The sequence below is a fragment of the Leguminivora glycinivorella genome, unplaced genomic scaffold, assembly GCF_023078275.1.
Source record: "Leguminivora glycinivorella isolate SPB_JAAS2020 unplaced genomic scaffold, LegGlyc_1.1 Scaffold6, whole genome shotgun sequence".
Taxonomy (NCBI): Eukaryota; Metazoa; Arthropoda; class Insecta; order Lepidoptera; family Tortricidae; genus Leguminivora; species Leguminivora glycinivorella.
Window position 1 is genome coordinate 775,739 of NW_025952831.1, and position 22,276 is coordinate 798,014.

At 38.1% G+C, this 22,276-nt stretch overlaps 1 protein-coding gene across 1 annotated transcript in view; it reads left to right on the top strand.

Annotated features, from left to right (window-relative positions):
• Positions 1–18,984, top strand: part of LOC125242087 (tubulointerstitial nephritis antigen-like) — an 82,784-nt gene extending 63,800 nt beyond the window's left edge. The window contains exons 5-8 of the mRNA XM_048150795.1: positions 12,730–12,864; positions 13,449–13,645; positions 17,461–17,600; positions 18,395–18,984. Coding sequence (XP_048006752.1) covers positions 12,730–12,864; positions 13,449–13,645; positions 17,461–17,600; positions 18,395–18,547 — 625 coding nt within the window. The 3' untranslated portion in view covers positions 18,548–18,984. The remainder of the gene's footprint in view (positions 1–12,729; positions 12,865–13,448; positions 13,646–17,460; positions 17,601–18,394) is intronic.
• The last annotated feature ends 3,292 nt before the right edge of the window (positions 18,985–22,276 follow it).

Here is a 22,276-nt window from a genome sequence, read left to right on the forward strand (position 1 = left end):
TAAAAATCAAAATCTGTTTTGTGATGAAATTTTGATTCCCTCTTATATTTTCAACCTGAGCGCACCGTCTAGTAACCACGTAACCCACCAGACTATACTCGCTCTGTCAGTGTTGCCCGCTAAAGCTTACTGACAAATGGCACTTTTCCTCACTAGTAACAATAGTTCCATAGTTTGTCAAAAAAACAAACAACTTTCTCCGTGTTTTCACTTGTTTATCAAGTTTTTAACGTAATATTTATTCTATTATCAAGTGGAAATATATTCGCATACATAACAATCAATGAGGTAAAACCCCCGTACAAAAATAAGTGATAATTTAACCGCAATTCCACGACTATTGGAGCCGGCAAAACAACGTAACCTATCAGTGAAATTCATCATTTACTGTGAAACGAAATATAACAAATCTAGTTAAAATGTGTAATGTGTTAGATATTCAGTAACTACTACATGTTGTGTAAGTGAATTGTGAACTAGTGTTAAGTGATATGTGGAAAGAAAATGGTCAATCACCATTTATTGTCTTCAAACCCGTTGAATGCTGTAAGGTTAGTAATCAATTTATAGTTACACTGTATATAAATAAGATGCGCATAATCAAAACTACTCAAACTTAATACAATGAGTTGAAACTACAACTTGAGTCCTTTTTCACTGCAACAAATTGTGACATTAAAACATGTCACTTGCAAGACAAAACAAACACACTCTTAAGTAAGACAAAGACATGAACAAATGTAAACAAATGAAGCTAACAACATTCTAATGTGGCAAACAACTGCAACATGGCATACAAATGCCCGTGCTGGTCGCGGCACCAGATTGTAACAGCCAAAAGGTGACCTACCTAACCTACTCTATACTCTACCATAAGCACCCCATATATCTAACAACCCAAGAACCATTAAGCTTAATAACTACCCCTGAATTTAATTCCAATTTATTTTGTTTGTTTTTGTTCTGCATTTAAAACGTTTGGCCATAAGAAAAATAATAAAATGTGATCGTTTAGTAAAGGTAGGACGCCTAAGCTATACGAAGTAACCACAAATCCTTTTCTCAAGTGTAGGAAGTTTCAACGCACTAGATATTCCCCTAACATTTAGAAATTCTACCTCCAATGTAATAATAGTTTCCGCTATTCTGATATTCCCTATAGATGAGTACCGATACATAATTTATTTTATAGAGCAATTACAACCAACATATTCTTTCAATTCTCATAGTCAAATATACACTTTGTGAAGTAGAAAGAAATAAAATACAATAATTAAGGTGAAAAAAATCAATTTATTTGTCAAATTTTTAGGAATTTTATTTTTAAAGGTGTTTTATCCCCAACGCGTCTTAGTATGAATTACAATACATAGTCGGTAATACATACGAGACTGGACCATCAACGTAGAGCTATTTGCCAGTTCAATTCTTTCTTTGAATCGAATATAAAATTGGAACTCTATTTCTATTGTTTCTATTTTAAATTATCAGTGAGAATCAGCGAAAATACAACTTCACTATTAATACTATTCACAGATAAAGGAAAACTCTCAGCAATTCGAGAATTCCAAGAACCCCTTGTTTTATTTTTAACCGACTTCAAAAAAGGAGGAGGTTCTCAATTCGACTGAATGTTTTTTTTTTTTATTATTTTTTTGTATGTATGTTACTCGATATCTCCGAGAATCGTGGACCGATTTTCAAAATTTTTTTTTTGATCGAACCGGTATAACCCCGAGATGGTCCCATTGGCACCAAGTCAGGGTCTGATGATGGGATCCTGGAGAAATCGAGGGAACTCTTCAAATGTTATAGGCACATGTAATGTTTTTAGTATATTTTTCAAAGGTACACCAGTATTTACGTCTGATGGTAATAATTTTATGTGGCTGAGCTGATGATGGAAGGTCAACTCCTCAATGGTTAGGAGTTTAAGGATAATTATTTCACTACTGTACATGTATTCGGACTGATACATATAATATCACTAGGAACCACTAAAAATCAACTGAGCTGATGATGGAAGGTCAACTCCTCAATGGTTAGGAGTTAAAGGATAATTCTTTCACTACTGTACATGTATTCGGACTGATACATATAATATCACTAGGAACCACTAAAAATCAACAAATAAATAAACTTTTTAACAAAAAATAAAACCGCCTTCAAAAATAAGCGCGTTACAAAACACGGAGAAACTAAAAAGCCAAAAATAATAAACCTTTCAATTCAGATTTCTTATCGTATTGCAATAAGCTAAACATCCAAATTATAAACAATTCAATTATTTTTGGAGTCGGTACCAGCCTGTGTATGGTTGGGTGGGTCAAACAGGCAATAGCAAGGCGACGAACAGGTCTGGTACCGACTACAAAAATAATTGATTTGTTTATAATTTGGATGTTTAGCTTATTGCAATACGATAAGAAATCTGAATTGAAAGGTTTATTATTTTTGGCTTTTTAGTTTCTCCGTGTTTTGTAACGCGCTTATTTTTGAAGGCGGTTTTATTTTTTGTTAAAAAGTTTTGTATTTAGGGCTTTATTTAGGCAAATACCCCCTGGTTTGCGCATGAGGTAAGGTCGCCTATTCTGTCATCTAAAATGCCAGGCCTTGGATCCTTTCTTAGAATCATCTTTTCTGGAATGTGAACCTATCAACCGGTTCTCTCAAAAATTTTGAACTTTATAAACCATAGAACCCCAGACTCTCCTCCAACATATCGACAAATGAAAATTACAATCACTATATTTGAACAAGAAAATTCCATTTAATGGCCATCATTGTATGTGGTAAGCTTGTACGCATTGCTATACAAAACTTGCCTCAACTGTCACGTTACGCTTAGCTGATATACTCAAGCCTGGACCTCCTGCCCAAACAAGCATCATAACTCCAATGCCAAGTAGCAAGAGAAAAGACCTGAGTCTCTTTAATTTATCAAAAACAAATCCGAAATAAAAATATTTAATTCAAACTGGCATTCCCGACAGAACCTAGTCCCTAAGCTTCTCAAAACCCGGCTATCCCATATACTTCAGCAATTAAACCTCCAAAGATATAGTCCCCATTAGCAGCTCATTCTAAAGATATAATAAATAATAAAAATATAATATCACAATATTATCAAATATCCAGAAATAAAATAATCTTTTATTTCTGAAAAATAAATAAAATATAATTGGCTTCAGCTTTTCTGAAGTTGATTAAGAACCTTAGTTCATTTAAAAGCAAAAGCTTGTACAGATTAACCATATAATTAACACATAAAATATCATTTAGTTTGCTTCAGGACTCCTTGGAATTAATGTAAGATTCTTGGATCTCAAACACAAAAGCATGCAGTTAAGCATTGTTCTTCTGAAGTTGTTTAGAACCTTAGTTCACTTAAAAGCAAAAGCTTGTATAAATAACCATATAATTAACATTGTAATAAGTTCTCATATAAAATAATTTAGTTTGCTTCAGCATTCCTTGGAATTAATGTAAGACCCTTGGATCTCATACACAGAAAATATGCAGATAAGCATTGTAATAAAATTATAATATAATATGCTCCAGAATTTCAGAGAATTATTTAAAATCTATAGATTATTCAAAGTGTATAATAAAAACCCTTAATAAATCAGTTATGTTTCAAAGTACCACAAAATAGTCATATAACAAAGCACAATAGAACATCATAATGAAATCACTAAGAAAAACAGTGATAAATATTAAAGAACTCACATGACTCCTTCTTATCTTTGGAGAGATCTCCCCGTGGCTGCTTCGACCCGCGACTCGTTCCTGAATGTCCCCCTGCGCCCCGTGTACTGGCTTATATAGCCCGCTCGGGTGCCGGCCCCGCCCGAACCTGCCACGCTAGCGTCCCCCCGGAGCCCCGACGACCCTGCTCGCTTGTATTACCATATATGGGCATCCGACGCGCACCCTGCAGCGCCGACGCGCTCATCTCGATCGTGATTGGCTGCGCACCATCGCCTGACGCCAAGTCGAGTTTCGACCTGTTTCCTAGAACTTTTGCTACCGATGTTTTGAATGATGTTTCTATTTGGAATGAAAATAATGATTAGTATTGAAACATATTATTATTATATATGCATGCATAGATTTGTACGAAACGAGATGGTCGGATCGTCACAACACACGTATGTGAATAAAAAAGCATGTAAGCAGGGACCGGAACCGCTTACCATAACCGGGGTTTTTCATAGGCTTATTTTAGAAGTTGTTTTAAAAACCCCAACCATAATGGTAACCTTTTGTAAGGGTGACTGTTTGATAGGGTAAGCCTATCTGATACAGTTAACTTAAATAACCTCTAACGAAAACCAAACCCAGTCTTAAAGGTTACCCTATCATTTTAATTATTAAACCGTTTAAGCAACTTTAATCTCTGCGCACATTGAAATTCAACTTATTATTGAATAACCATAGCGAGTACAAGCTCATACGTATCGTCTCTAAACAAGTTTATGTCGATTCAAATAACGTAGTTTTATTTCGATTCAAACAATATTGGACTTTAAAACCTTACACTAAAATTTAAAACATAACTGACCTGAATTATCATAGTGTGTTTTGGCATTGAATGCATTCGTAGCGCGCGCCGGGTCGTTCTATTGTTTATCTATCTTACCTGTGCGTTTCCGAACAATTCTAGTTTTAGCTTTTTAAAGATCAACCTTTTGTTTGGCCGTCGGACCATCTCAGCAAAGACGCTCATACTCGAGAGCAAATTTTAGTAAAGAACTAACTAAAAAAAATATTGTGAAAGAACAAAGCAAATAATTATATCGATATCTTACGATTAGATAATTGAAAACATCTTCTCAATTGGGCTTTGTTAAAAATGTCAAAATAGCTATTTATGCAACAAGTGCGGAAAGTAGGTGATTTCTGATGAGTGTCATATAAGCCGATACGAGTCGGAATTTCGGAAATCATCTTTGCGCACATGTTTCAAAGTTTTCAAACAATGCTTTACTTTGCATTGTGCGAGTAAATAAAAAAACATAATAAGACAAAATACTTTAGTAATTATTAAAATTAAAAGTTATGTTTTGTACAATTTTCGAATTTGAAAGACATTGGTTTTATGGGACTCATAATAGTAAAGTTCAAAATAAAATAAAAAAATTGAAAATTAAAAAGCACTAGTGCGGAAAAGTATTACTTTCCACACGATTTTTATGGGACTGATAGTGAAGTTAAAGTTAAGTTTAACTTCACTATCAGTCCCAGTCATCAGTTAAGTTAAAGTTAAAAGCAAAATAAAAAAAAATGTTAAAAGCACCAGTGAATATTGTGGAAAAGTACCTACTTCTTTCCGCACAATTTTGCTTCATAGAAAACGCACTTTTCGAGCACATACATTCTAATAACTATTTTTATGGGACTAATAGTGAAGTTCAAAATTTAAAGAAAAATGAAAAGTAAAAAGCACTAGTGCGGAAAAGTACTTTCCGCGCGATTTTGCTTCATAGAAAACGCACTTTTCGAGCACATACAGTGCTATTTTTATGGGACTGATAGAGAAGTAACAAATTAAAAAAAAAGTAAAAAGCACTAGTACGGAAAAGTACTACTTTCCGCACGATTTTTCTGGGATAGATAGTGAAGTTCAAAATTTAAAAAAAAAATTAAAAGTAAAAAGCACTAGTGACTAGTGCGGAAAAGTAGGTACTACTACTATCCGCACAATTTTGCTTCATAGAATACGCACTTTTCGAGCACATACATTGTAATAGCTATTTTTATGGGACTGATAGTGAAGTCCTAAATAAAATAAAAAATTAAAAGTAAAAAGTACCAGTGCCGAAAAGTACTCTACTTTCCGCACGACCTTACTTTATAGAAAACGCACTTTTGTAATAGCTATTTTTATGGGACTGATAGTGAAGTTCAAAATTAAAAGTAAAAAACACTAGTGCGGAAAAGTACTACTTTCCGCACGATTTTCCGGGGACGGATAGTGAAGTTCAAAATGTAAAAAAAAAGAAAAGTAAAAAGCACTAGTGTGGAAAAGTATTACTTTCCGCACGATTTTGTTTCATAGGAAACGCACTTCTCGAGCACACATACATTATAATAGCTATTTTTATGAGACTCATAGCGAAGTTCATAATAAAAAAAAATTAAAGTAAAAAGCACTAGTTTGAAAAAGTACTACTTTCCACACGATTTTTCTGGGACGTATAGTGAAGTTCAAAATTTAAAAACATTTGAAAAGTAAAAAGCGCTAGTGCGGAAAAGTACTACTTTCCGCACAATGTTGCTACATATAAATCGCACTTTCCGAGCACATACATTATAATAGCTATTTTTACGGGACTGATAGCGAAGTTCATAATTAAAAAAAAAAGTACAAAACCCTAGTGCGAAAATGTACAACTTTCCGAACGATTTTTCTGGGACGGATGGTGGCCTTCAAAATTTAAATAAAATTGGAATGTAAAAAACACTAGTGCGGAAAAGTACTACTTTCCGCATGATTTTGTTTTATAGAAAACGCACTTTTCGAGCACATACATTGTTATAGCTATTTTTATGGGAGTGATAGTGAAGTTCAAAATTTAAAGTAAAAAGAACTAGTATGGAAAAGTACTACTTTAAAAGTACCTACTACTTGCTGCACGATTTTGCTTCGTAAAAAACGTACTTTTCGAGCACATGCATTGTAAACGCACTTTTTGAGCACATGCATTGTTATAGTTATTTTTATGAGACTGATAGTGAAGTTCAAAATAAATAAAAATTAAAAGTAAAAAACCGGCCAAGAGCGTGTCGGGCCACGCTCAGTGTAGGGTTCCGTAGTTTTCCGTATTTTTCTCAAAAACTACTGAACCTATCAAGTTCAAAACAATTTTCCTAGAAAGTTTTTATAAAGTTCTACATTTGTGATTTTTTTCATATTTTTTAAACATATGGTTCAAAAGTTAGAGGGGGGAAGCATTTTTTTTCCTTTAGGAGCGATTATTTCCAAAAATATTAATATTATCAAAAAACGATCTTAGTAAACCCTTATTCATTTTTAAATACCTATCTCAAAATATATCATACTTTGGGGTTGGAATAAAAAAAAAATTCAGCCCCCACTTTACATGTAGGGGGGGTACCCCAATAAAACATTTTTTTCCATTTTTTATTTTTGAACTTTGTTGGCGTGATTAATATACATATTGGTACCAAATTTCAGCTGTCTAGTGCTAACGGTTACTGAGATTATCCGCGGACGGACGGACGGACGGTCGGACGGACGGACGGACGGACGGACGGACGGACGGACGGACGGACAGACAGACATGGCGAAACTATAAGGGTTCCTAGTTGACTACGGAACCCTAAAAGTAGGTACAAAACCTTGCTTGCTGTAAAAACCTACTTCATTTTATTCCCTTATAATATACTGATGAGTACGAGTAGGTCAATAATTGTACTATCAAATACAGAAACTAAATGACGTACATGTCAAATGGTAATAACTACGCAAATTCAAGTGCATGCGTCTGAGACAAGCTCTATCTATAGCAAACCAGTTTCAATGTAGAAAGACAACAAGGAACGGATAAAGCTTACCATAACTCAATGAAAACAGGTTTTAAAAACCCTATCGCGATAGGGTTTCGGAGTTAACTTAGTTAGTAGTTATGGTAACCTCATAGTAACAGATTCAATAAGCTTACCGTTTTAAAAGGTTACCTTTAAAAAAGCTTACCGTTTTATTTAGTAAGAAAATTGATTGGGTAAGCAAATTGATGAAGTTAAGCCTAAAAAGGGGTTTTCCGGTCCCTGCATGTAAGCAATAATTTACTATATAAAGTATGTTTAGTTTTACTTGTCTCTCTTCTGTATTGATTATTGACAATACAACACACATCATCCATAATGACCAGTTTTACTTAACCTCCATTCAACCCTCCAACTTCATCATATCTCACAACGTTGGCCTAACTACATTAGGTACTCCTATTGTGGACCAGGGCCGTTGTGGGTCCGATTGGGCTGTGTCTATTGCATCCATCGATTCTGACCGGTACACTGAGAGAAATTTGCATTGTGAATTTAACAAGTTCGACTTGTTGCGGTTTATCCGTTTATATTGCCGATTCAAATGACAAGTAGCTTGTTGTTTGAACCAAAGAGCACGTAGGCGCTATTTTAACCAAAAAACTTGTTGAACGAACATGAAAACTGGTTGTATTTTCTCTGTGTAAGGCTCTTTTACAAACTGAGAGAACCTTGAGAGCGTCTTTTACCTGACTCCGCTACTAGGTCTGGTGTGGATCTGACTGGTGTGGTCTAATCGGTGAGTGAAGACATTCTTACCAGACAAGTACCCTACAAAGGCGACAGAACACCGGTTGTGGACAATGTCCGATAGTTTCGACGCTAGGCAACGTTGGCCTATTATAAACCAGGCCTCCTATTATAAACCAGGCCTCCTATTATAAACCAGGGCTGGTGTGGATCTGACTGAGCTGTGTCTATCGCATCCATCGCTTCTGACAGGCTAGTGTAGATAGGTGAAGAGGCATTCACCCAACTGACTTTTGGGGGCGTCCTTTACCTGACTGAACGACCAGTATGCGTAGCCGAATGGCACAAACGCTCACGAAACGAAACGCTCGTAGATATCTATCTCTATCGCTTTTGCGTATTGGCGCGACAGAGCCAGACTACCTTTCGCGGCGTTTCGTTTTCGTTTCGCGTCGCAGAAATACCTTTCGGCTACGGCACCAGGATTCGAACCCGGGACCGCGGCGTAGCAAGCAGGCAACGACTAGGCCAGACCGGTCGCCATGAAATGTATCCCCATTTTCCAGTAGATAACAAGACGCAACAAAATAACCTAACCTACATTCTTAGGACCGATTGTAAAGATACAGAGGGGAACAGCAACACAAACTTGCAAGTGAAAGTTTCATAGTACCTAGCATAAGCTAGCTAGCATTTAACCGCAATAATGAAAGTGACTGAAGATTAAACAAGGTTAGCCGGAACAGCCCACATTAAATGGCGAAACAAACTAGATCAAACCCTCTATCCAATAGTAAAATCTATTCTCTGTAGCGTATCGTAGCTATAGCTATCTCAATCGCTCTTCCGTATTAGTGTGACCCGTGTGACAGAGCCGGTTGCGTATCGTTGGCTACGGAGCTTGAAAACTTGTTATCTTGGCTACAAGCCCGGGTTTGAGGACCTCGCGTAGGACGGTATGTTCTAATAAAGCTCCTGCAAAAAGTCGTATGTCTTTTCATAGTGTTAATATAATTAGACCTATCTTCTCTGAATTCCAGCAATTATTGCAGTTTGATTATATTTGCATATTGTAGCCGTATTGAATGTCCTTGCGAATTCAATAGGTCACAAAAAACTTTTAAAATTTTATTTTAAGGCTCATTTACATGCCATGCGTCATGCGTCGCAAGCGATTTTAGTTACATTATGTAATGAAACTTCTCGCATGCGAGTTCCCGCACTGTGTAAATGGGCCTTTAGAGTTTATTCTAGTCGTTGTCTATTTATCTATGTCTATTTATTTTAACTTTCCACTAAGAGGGTCGGTTGCTTAGTAACCTATTCTATACCGTCATGGTATAAAATGCAGGGTGTAATTTTTATAACAGACAATATTTGAGGCGATTAAACAGCTGACCCAAAACACATTAAAAACTAAAACACTATAAAATGTACCTTCATTTTAGGCAAAATATTCCTAAATTCGGCGATGCATTAGGGTAAAAAATTGCTAGAACGGTACATACGACATTAAGTTGCCACTTCTTTTTTTTTTTTGGCCCGGCTCGGCTGTACACGAATCCCGCATTTATTGTTACCAATACACAGGTTCAATGTACTTTAAGTACGTAAACATACCAATATTACCAATGGAATACAGATGTAGGTTCTCATTTCGAATGCAGAGCTCAAGTATCATAAATCTTTAGCCATAGGTCAGTGCCTCCAAGGTAAGCAGTTCAATCTCCATATTATTAGATGACTATAATTATGTATATCGCATTATTTTTATGTATTTAAGTCATCATCCTCCATACGTTTGTCTCGGCATTCGATTTGGCTCATGGTAATCTGGGATCCGCTTTGACAACTAATCCCAAGATTTGACGTGGTAGGTACTAGCTTTACGAAAGCTACTCCGAGGGGTAAGTAGGCCTTATTGCGATTAGTCCGGTTTCCTCGCGATGTTTTCCTTCCTCGAAAACCGACTGGCAAATATCAAATGGAATTTCGCACATAACTTCCGAAAAACTTATTGGTACGAGCTGGGGTTCGAACCCCTGACCTCCGCGCAACTGTGGACTGCAAAAGTGATTTGACAGGTGATTGTAAGTCTCGAAAACTCGCGTCTCTATCCAAATCAACACGAAGTGTCAGTGTTGGAAAGTCGAATATAGCTCCTTACGAATGGGATATGAGTTTGACTCATAAAATCCTTATAATCGTATGACAGAAAGTCATTCAGAGATTTATTATACCGATTGTCACAACCAATGGAAGTGATCAATAATAGTATTGTATATTTAACTTTTATCAGATGGGCGTTCGTATTATAACGATAAATCATGATAGACTATAAGGCTTATATTCGTGACTCAGAAAAGATTTTAACATTTCCTATAAAATTACGGATTAGACGCCGTTTTATGGCAATAAAATTTCGTTTTGTCATACATGATTTCCGGACAAGAGCAGTAGAGTATGCTAAAATAGAGAGAACAAATAGTTTATTACATTCCTTGCAATTATTAATAAAAATAACCTAACCACAAAATACAATTTTGAAAAAATCCCCGACATAGTGGACCGATTTTCATGAATCATGGCTAAGAACACTACCGACTGATTCAGCTTTCAATCAAAAAAAACTAAATCTAAATAGGTTCATCTGTTCGGGAGCTACGATGCCACAGACAGACACACACACAGACAGACACGCAAAACTTTAAATATTGATTCCCGTTCGAGAACGCAACTGATCCTAGACACTACAGCCTTCTAACACTTACCCAGTCCTATAACCCATCTCTAGATAGTCTCTATCATAGAGTTTCTATCTAAGTGGGACTAAAATAAACGAGAGCCCTCGCAACCTGAGCCTCTTGAACTAACAAGCCTCGGGTGAAGTCAGCCGATTCATTAGAACACAGAAATACAGGATGTTATGTTTATAACCGGTAATATTTAAGTAGGTGAGCATTATTACTGATACAGAATCTAAAATAATAAATGTGGAATAGTAGATCCCGATCCCGAACGGATGATCGGATTTGGATTTAGTTTTGTTTGAAAGCTGAATTAGTCGGGAGTGTAAGAACACTCTAAGAAGACATGTTTGGTGGAAATCGGTCCACTATTGCGGGGGTTTTTTTTTTTTCAAAATTTAAATTTTGTATCGTGGTTATTGGTTCGACAGTTACTTGTTAGGTTAAAATTAAAGTACCTACTTTACGTACACTTTTCTAATCTGTATCAGCTATATGATTGATTACCTCCTTAAATATTGCCGGTTATAAAATGAACACCCTGTAGATTCTGCTAACTAGTATCATTCTTCGGTCGAATTAGCTGCTTCCAATGTCAACCTTAGCTTGTATTAATAAGTTTCAAATTTCGTTTAAATTAATCGGTTATACGATCTTGCTATACCTAATGTTTGGGTTTATTTTGTTTTGTATCGTGTGAATGAAGTGGCCGTGTCGATCGAGAGAAAGGGATGCAGCTATACCTACCAGTTATAGTATAATTCTGTCCCTCTCTCTCAACCTAAACGTAATGGCTTTAGTACTTATGATAACCCCTCTGAGTTCTTGAAGTTATAAAGGAAGAAAATGCTTAGAATAAGTTAGCTTTGGACCTTTTTAGTTTTAGAACTTTTAGAGCCACTTACTTGTTACTTTACAGTCAGCGAATTGGATAGTTAAATTAGTTTTAATTTGGTTTCAATTATTTGCGATTGTGCGAAATGCGTTACGATCGTTGTGAGTGGTTTTAAGAACACAAGGAACGTGGGAATAATAGGTTTAATGTGTAAGTTGATACTTAATAGTAATTTTGGTAGGTATCCAATTTATTCCATCAGACTTATTTACACAGTAAATATGCTTAGATTAAACATATTTGCATATCTTTCCCATCACGGAACAATGGTGTTCCGGACCTTTGGGAGGCGAAGCCAACACGTATAGGCCCTTTTGACACTTTAATGAAATGTAAGGGGTATACCGAGCGGATGTTGCCCTTGCCCGTATCATGGGACACACGCAGAGGCAGCACCACCGGGATGTAAGGACTATTTGAGTTGATAGAATCTAAAATGAACTGGGCTACCTATTGGATGATTGGGTGATGGACTAAATACATATTTTATTGTTATGTATGACATAACGAATACTATTTAGATTTATCGTACAAAGCTGTTTCAAGCATATCCCGTCGATGTCTTCTGTTGTTGTGTCGATGAAAATTATAGGTACCGTAAATTGGGGTGAGTAGGGTTCGCGGGGGGAGTCGGGTTATAAATGGGGAGAGAAGAGACGAATGAGCACCAAATTACGGTAGTACTTAATATATTAGGTACCCTGACCATAGGACAAATCGTCACTGTAATGGGCAAAAAAGTTGCGTAGAAAACCATTAGTTAATAGAGTTGTACAATGTACAATTCCCTAAGAAAATGAGTGATCATGAAGTTTCTCTTTACAGATTTGGCATAATGTCCAACGGCGCAGAGAGCCTGGTCCTGTCTCCACAGACGCTCCTATCCTGCAATCGGAGACACCAGCGAGGCTGTGCTGGAGGCAATGTCGATGTAGCTTGGAACTTCGCGGGCGAACACGGGTAAGCAAAGGACCTCATCATATATCAGATCAGCACTTTATGGCCCACTGCTGAACATAAGTATCTCTTTTTGTACGCGACTTCTCCCGGTCCTGAGCTAGTCTCATCCAGTTGCGACCCGCAACTTTCTGAATATCACCGGGGCTTAGCCAACATCATGTCAAATGCCGAAAGCTGGTTTTGTCCATGCAGTTTACTGTCTTACAACCTGGACTGGAACACCAGTAAACCCGACCTTACTCATCATCATGTCGAACAGCAAGAGCCAGAGACGCTGATATCGTGCAACCGCTATCTGCGCGAAGACATGGCATGGAATTTCTATTGTCTTGATTATTAAATTTCAATGTGTAACTTTTAGTAAAATAGAACATGCAGTAATTACTTAATTAGTGCACTGAACTTGCACGTGATCGAATTAAGGTGAGTTAGAACTTAGAATTCTAACTCAAAGACGTTAAATTCTTCGTCCTCTGATTTTGTTCTGCTGTTATTCGCGCGGTGTTTCAAACTTAAGTTTACACCGGAGCAAACTCTTAACTTCTCACGTCATACTCTTAAACTATTTTCGAATGCTATTACAGATTAGTGGAAGAGAAATGCTTCCCCTACACGGCTAAGGCCGAGAGATGTCCGTACCAGCCGCACGGAGACCTGATCCAGGATGGCTGCCGGCCAAAGGACCCTCGACGCACTTCGCGGTACAAGGTGGGGCCGCCGTACCGTCTCCTTAAAGAAGAAGATATCATGTATGATATCAGGGAGTCCGGCCCTGTTCAAGGTAAGGAATGATGATATACTCATAGCTCTTTGAACAATTTTCCATTTTTCACAACCCTAAAGACCTCGCGGATCGGATTTGGCCCGCGGACCGAGGCTTGGAGGCCCGTGTATTACATGTAACTCAATAATATTTAGATTGATTAACAAATCGCTTTAGAAAATCGTGCCACGTAGACTAACTATTTTGGCTCAGTGACCTAAAGTGAATCTTGGCCTCCGAAATGAGAGATCGCGGAAATGGACCTGTCCCGATCCTGCGCAGCCTCTTGCTAGTAGTCACTGACTTGAAGCTGACGCAGATCTGCCGCCACACTGCTGTACTCCTAGCGATACCTGGGTCGACCCGCCGCCGGACGGCCGGTCGACCCAAGAACGCTGTCTTGACAGCCCGATCCTTTCCCATTCTAAGTGACGTAGTAACATTATCTTAAATTAAAATCATAACAACAGCTTAACACATTCACTCCCTCCCATATGTGTCACGGCAACTCTATTAGTCTTATTAAAAGTTTACAATTCAGAGCGGGACAGTGAACGTGTTAAGGTTCCGTTTACCTTATTTATTTGCATCTCATGTTTGAGGCCAGATTACGAATCTTGAGCAAGGCCGATTGAGAGATACCGGCATGACGTAGGACTATACGAGTCCAATTTTTATACCGGTAAAACGGAGCATAAGGAAAATTTGGGTTTTGTATCGTTTTGTAACGGACACAAAATACCGTTTTGCATTATTCGTGAGGTTTTCAAGTAAAAGGTACCACATTGTTGCCGACTATAACGACGAAGTTTGCTCTTAACTTTATACGAATTACCTGTTATAGCGTCTTTAAGCGTCAATGTGGTAACTTTTGCTTGAAAACGGCACAATTACTAAACTGTCCATGTAATTAGATAGGTTCAGAAAAGTAGGTACTGTAAATAAAACATTAATTTGATAATCGCCCTGGTTTTTCACAATCACCCCGTTTTTACTATTTTACTGTACGATCGCGATACATCAGTTTCCGATCTCCCATGTAAATTTACTAGCTTTTTTCTAAAAGTACTTCATGTTTAAAGTCCCTTGCCCTTACTGTTATGTGTATAATAACTAATCGGTGTAAGCCATAAATATTAGTACCATAGTACTTAGTACCTAGACAAAACATACATTACCAACAAGACCAACAATGAAATTATTGTCCTAGAATCCGTTAGTAGCGAGCCAAACCGTTTTTGCCATAAATACTATATTCAATTTGGTTTGAGTACCTAGACTCAAACCAAATTGAAGTCATAACATCAGTTGTCTTTAAATACTTGACCTAAAATCGCATGCCATGACCTGAGAGAGGGCTTACCACGAACCAAGCTCGACGGTTATTCCCTGCCAATCGTTGACGTTATGTGGTTATCGAAACGCAGACTGGCTCTGTCGCGCCACTACAGAAGGGCGATAGGGAAAGCTGGCTACGATAGGTACGATTACGAAAGCGATTGTCACGCTGGATAAGTATAGGTACTCTGTCATACTCGGATTTAGAAGTAGAACATAATAATAACGACTCGTCGAATGTGGCTCGCGGCTCGCAGAACAAGGGTCTCCCCAAACATATCAACGCCGAATCGGCTTTCACAAACTAAAAATCGTTCGTTAGTATGACGATTTTTGGTAGGCTAGAGCCGAATCCGCGTCGATAGGTTTGGGGAAACCCTAAGAATCTGGGAGCACGCTAACAATACATATTTTGTATTATTAGGTACTATTAGTTCCAAAACGCGCACAACAATAGAATCGAAGCTGAGGTCGACCGAAACTACTTCGAAAGAATTGTTAAATAAACACAGTTTATAGGCTTTGTTAGAACAATGGAACACTTGTGTCCATAATATTACTCAATTTCATGCTTTTCTTTCATTTACCACCTACTTACATATTAGCACAGAATATATAATAGTACAAGTACAGAAGGCCCACTGCTTTGATGTTCACGAAATGCCGCTTTTTTAATGCCTACAAAATTCTAACAAAGAAACGAGCCGCACGTGCGCAGCGTCGGACGATAGGGTTGCCTATAGATTAAAACGAATTAATATGTGCAAAAAATGTTATACTATTATATTCATGTCTTGGGTACTTTCTAGGTATATATACAGTATTTATATATTTTTGTTTGTCCCAACATCACAAGCCTTATTGAACTTTTCCGTGGGACTCAATCAATAGTAGATCTATGTAAAATTGTGCTATTTTATTCATGATGTCAATTTAACTAAGCTTTATTAGTCATTCCACATGCGGAAATCGCACATGAAACTTAAAAAAAACTCGCGACGTAAAGTAACAATTAGAATGTGCGAACGTGCGTTCCATGAGAATGCGCGCCACCCCTGAGTAGGCCGCGAACTCGCGGCCGCCGGCATGTACTTGTAGCGCGGCGATAGGATCGCGGAGTGAGCCGCCCCTGATATTAGTAGGTATCGAAAAGTTAGATTTGCCTGCTAATTATCATACAAAGTGCTATTTTTCATTCGATTTTATTGTTAATAGTTGCGTGTGTATTTTAGCTACCGTTAAATGGAGTAAATGGGATTGAATAGGGATAAAATTAAAATGTAATATAAGTTTTTCTCACATATGGCTTGATTAAAATTTACTGTAGGTAATATTCAATCGAACGATACGATTTTTGTGGGATCTCTTAAGAAATTGACGGATAAATCACGTTTTGAATTTCGGCCTTTTCACCCCGATGATCATACATTTTCACCCCGCTCGTTACTTAATAATATTTTTTCAACTCTTGTTGCTTTTATTTAGGTAAGTAAACTGTTTTGGCTTACGTTTTACATTAAGTTCTAATTTGACTAATGTTATGATTTGATTACAGTAGATAGACATGTACCCAGTACCCACCAATAAGTTAATTTGTATCGTGTGACATCATAACCACTTAAAAATTTCCAGCAACTGCTACTTGATACTTTTAAGTGTTTAATTTATGACAAGTACTAAGTGATGATGTGGCTGATTCGTATCTAATGTTTGGTTTATAATTGTCACATATTCATCAAAGCGTTTCTAACGAGGACAAAGTTGATAAGTGTAATCGATGGAATCAGGCGTTACTTTGCGGAAATCTAGAACATTCCTTTGCTAATCCGCGAATTGATAACGTGCAAGTCAATCAGTGTTAACCCGTTATACTTACTTGCGTATTTTTTACATGCAATTAATTTTCCCACCCTCCCACCGCAAAAATCAAAATAAATACGCAAATAAATATAACAACCCACCACCAAAAATACAAAACTCGACACGTGTTTCGCCTCTCTACGAGGCATCGAGGAGAAATACGCAAGTAAGTATAACGGGTTAACACTGATTGACTTGCGGATTAGCAAAGGAATGTTCTAGTTTACGATTGATAAGTACTGTACTGTACTGTACTGTATGTGTATGTTTTTTTGCATGTTGGAGATTTTTTACAGATTGGCAAAAAAGCGTAGACATTAAAAAGTGGCAACATGCTGATGATACAACGATGTTGCTACTTTGAAATCTCTACAGGAACATTAGGGACCTTTATAGAATTTTCACTACTTAACACTTTCGCTACCAAGAACCCGACTGTCGGGCACACCGCTCGTAGAAGCGTAGCCGATTACATGGATTTCCCCGTATGTAGCGAAAATGTCGTAGCGCCGCGTAGAGCCCGGTTTCGAAAGTGTTAATCATGACCATAATCAGGATTAAAATACATAACCCTTCGCAACGTTCAGGATATAAAAAACACTTTGCTCTCTTGTGACACAATATTTTGGTTGCAGCCGTGATGACGGTGTACCAGGACTTCTTCCACTACCGTGACGGCATCTACCGTCGCAGCAGACATGGAGACAGCAAGCTTCAGGGGCTCCACAGCGTCAGAATTGTGGGCTGGGGCGAAGACCGCCAAGAGAAGTTCTGGGTAAGTTTGTATCAACATTTACTAGCGATCTGATGGCATCTACCGTCGCAGCAGGCACGGGGACAAGCTGCAAGGTCTGCACCGCGTCAGGATTGTGGGCTGGGGCGAAGACCGCCAGGAGAAGTTCTGGGCAAGCTGATACATGTACTAAGCGACCTGACAGCATCTACCGTCGCAGCAGGCACGGAGACTAGCTGCAAGGTCTGCACCACGTCAGAATTGTGGGCTGGGACGAAGACCTCCAAGAGAAGTTCTGGGTAAGCTGATACATTTACTAGTGACCTGACGGCATCTACCGTCGTAGCAGGCATGGAGACAACTTGCAAGACCTGCACAGCGTCAGGATTGTCGATGTGAGCTGGGGTGAGGACGTAAGAATACCTATTGCACGCGAAAGCAAGTTAAATCGCGACGGTTTACCGGAGCCAGCGGGGCTTGTTTGATTAAACTTCCACCCCACCTTTCACAACACAATATTTTCATCACACTCCCACAGCAATTGCACACGGACGCAGCGGGAGTTATGGAAAAATCGTCCTCCCTATATGGAGTAATAAAATGTATTTTATCTTATTTAACTTTGAATTATATTTTTACATAATATTTTTTTATATTGCAAGCGAGTTTTTTATAGTGCAATATATTGAGTCTTTAAACTCTTACTCTCGTTGGCAATCTTCAACTTCCACCCCCGTTGCACAATGTACTATTATTATGTCGCGAACAGCTACTAAAATATCACCACATTCACTACTCAATTCGCCAAATTTAATAAACCTATTTACTCTTTTCAGATCGTAGCCAACAGCTGGGGTACAGAATGGGGTGAGAACGGCTACTTCCGCATCGCACGGGGCTCGAACGAGTCCGGAATCGAGTCGTTCGTCGTGTCCGCGTTCAGTGACGTCACGTCCGCTTTCCTCCGGTCCTCCGGCCGACGCACATAACAGAGGGGACAACTTATTGTACCGATGTGCAGATACCACAAGAAACACGGGATCATGTGGTATTTTAAGAAGTACGGTTAGGTTTTGATCTGTTATATTTTTTTTTATCCAGCCATAGTACCTAAGTTTGAATTCTGCTAGCTACCCACTCGTAGAATTATGTAAATTCTTTTTTTTTAAATGTTGATAGCGAGTATATTATTTATTATCATTGGGACTCTCAAGACTTTAAGTATTTCAATAGTACTTTTACCGACATGTTTGCATTTTTTCCTATAATTGTTGTCTAAAGAAGTTTTTTTTTTCGGATTAAAAACAAGTGTAGTTACAAGATATAGTGACATTACTGACTACTGGTATACTGGGGTTACTTTTTGATTCATGAGTTAACATTGATCATCGATGTATGGGGAGTAGTAGTTTTGAACGCTATTTAAACATTTTTTCTACTCCCGAACTGTTATTCGTCATTTACAGGGTCGTGTATAGATCTTTAAAACCCTACATAAAAGTCTATTCCCCAAAGCCAGCGTCCGCCGGCTTTCCGCGCATGCGCGCAGTATCGAAAAAACTGAAAACGCATTGTTTGGCTTTGTAACCATGGCAACGCCTTATAACGATACAGCGCGCGTGCGCGGGAAGGCTTTGGGCAGCTGAGCTGACAGTGCAAACCTTTGCGTCAAAATACAGGAAACAGTGTGAATTTCACGAAAGTTATTCAAGAAAACTATTAAAAACTAAGCGCATGGTCGTAGAAAAAGTATTATATGCAACGGTGTTTAACTGAGTCAAAAAATACTCGTGGCGTCTTAATTAACTACCCACGCCACTCGTCTTTTTTGATCTCCTTTAAACGCTTGTTGCATAAAATACTATAATTACGTGTTTAACTTACAGAAATAATGATAAAACCGGATTCTTAATACTTCGATCAATCTCACCCCACAAATCAAAGTAGCCCCAGTTTACGTACCTAAAATGCCTTAGTACCTACGTAAAATAAGTGTTTTGGCAATATTTTGTAAGAAACTCTAGTGTACCTACTTTCGCATAGATAAATATATTCAAAAAAATGAATGTAGAGACCAAAATGTGCCACTTTAAAAGTAGAACGCAAAATAGAGAGTATTTTCAGATCAAAACCTTACACGGTAAGGGTATTTTTGTAATGGATTATAGTTGTACTTACGATCTCCAAGAGACAGTTGTTGTATTGCTAAATTATAAAATAATCGATCGAAAACGAAATTCGATGAATAGATCTTACAGTAGGTATAGGTATACTCTGTACTTTAAGGTACTTAAAAATATGTAAACAAATAATTTTTACTACACTGACATTGAAGCTAGGAACATACTACGCGGACGTCCGCCGTCGAGCGACCGCGACCGCGACCGATCAGTGTGCACGGTCTTCGGGATGTGGCTTCGGCTGACCAAAACATCCAGCGAGCCAGATTTCGATCGGACGTCCATGCGCTCAAGGCTATGTCCACGACCGTCGACCGATAGTTTGCACGGTTAAGTGTATATTCATTGTCCAGATCCGCGTCCACGGTCGCGCGACGACGGACGTCCGCGTAGTATGTTCCTAGCTTGGCAGTTCTTGCCTATTTCTGGGTTGATAAGTAAAATTATTACTCAACGTCAATATTTCTTTGTTGACCAGGCAATGAACGTCGAAGTGTTAGTGTCACTGTCAGGCGACAATGAGGAGGCACCACAGATTTCGGGAGATAGGTCATGCCGGGCGATTTGTATAGAATACGCCTGTCGCAAGGTCTGCGCAACCCACACAAAGCACCAGTAATTGTAAAGATAATGCACGCACACACCTAATCCACACACACTTGTAGCTGGACACTCCTATTGCGCAATACACGAGCATCATTTCAATGGTTGTGTACATGCGAACGATAAGCGAGCGCGATCGCGCACGCACACAACGATAAATAGCGGGAACGCCTCGCCTCGTTTCCGAGAAAAATGTCTCACTGAGTGAATCGTTTTGTACACCGTTCATTGCGGCGCAAAACACTACACTGTTTACAATATGTTCCTTGTGTAGCCGCAATGTATAATTAACGTTTTAAAGCACAAGCAAACGTAAGGTTACATGGTACAACTCGGCGTATTACGTTGAATTCGTGTTTTATGTGAAATAAAAGGAAATAAATAGTATTTACTTATGAAATGTTATCCTATCGGCTTGGAAATTATTCAGGTCACTGCGATGTTTGCAAGTTATTATTGCACACTTCGGAATTTTGGATAAAACTCGTTTTTCGTCGGTGAACAGCGCGCGTGTACACTCGATGACAGCGGACTGCGAACTGGCGGCGGTGTAGGCCCAATGGGCCTACATCTGCGACCAGGCCGCGCGCGGCTTGTCCTCTCTATAGAATTTTTTCCTCTGAGGGAGGCACACTGACATTTTATCCCGCCAGGCGGCGCCTGTGCAAGTGTCTAGGCATGTCACTGTCATTCATATGTGTGAGAGACATATCATCTTCTCGCTCTCACGTATGAAATTCTTTATCTGTGCAATGGACTAATAGCGCCATCTGTCATAACCTTTGAGTGTGCCTCCTAATTGTTCTCTGGTGAAACAGGCAACAGATGGTTAGAATATTTGTCGGTCAACCGACTACATACAAAATCATGTGGATCTGTCACTGAGCTATCTATAACCTTGTTATTTGGTCGCTTAACATTTTAATTTACCCTCAATTTGCTTAAAGAGCGTTTTGAGGGTAGATTTTGTTTACATTTATTTACGAGCCCCAATGCAAATGATATCGTCTAGTATGAAAAAAATATTATGTCCTAACTTCGACCTCAAAATTCAGGATAAATTATATGATTAGTAGAACATGTAACATAATAAATTTATAGTTTAAAAAACTCTAGAAAAACACGCTTTTATAAATGCACGTAAAAGCCAAAAATAAATTATGGATCGTTCAAGTTGTCTCTATTGCTGGGATGAAGAGTAAACTATGTGCTTTTAATTATAATATTTGATTGTAAAAGCGTGGGGCGCTGGCAGTCGTGCTGCAAGTCCAGTTAGCGCGCCAATCTGTGTAAACTGCTTCTCGTAATATATCTTAACTTGATTACTCAGCAAGTTATACAAAAAGTTTTTCCCGTTACAACGCCCCACGCTTTTACAATCAAATATTATAATTAAAAGCACATAGTTTACTCTTCATCCCAGCAATAGAGACAACTTGAACGATCCATAATTTATTTTTGGCTTTTACGTGCATTTATAAAAGCGTGTTTTTCTAGAGTTTTTTAAACTATAAATTTATTTTATACTTTTTAGTCGTTAATAATAAAATACATATATTTAAATTTCAAACAAAAATATTTTTTCATGTAGGCGAATTTCGCAAGCCATTTGTGGCTTAACACGTATTGTTACTAAATAATAATTAAATACCACCTGATGTATAGGTACCAAGTTTATCGCAATAAAGTCATTCATTGATTCATTGAATTTAATTTTTATTTCAATTTATTTATTAAAACTTTACTGCACAGTAAAAATATACAGTTACAAAAGGCGGACTTAATGCTACATGGCATTCTTTACCAGTCAACCTTTAGGCCAAACAGAGAAGACCAAAAAGCCGCCTCCACCAGTGTGTCTGTATTGCATAGTGTTTTACCTGTCAGCTTAGAACAATCTAGCTCTCCTGTGTGGAGAGCACTGAGTGATTTTAC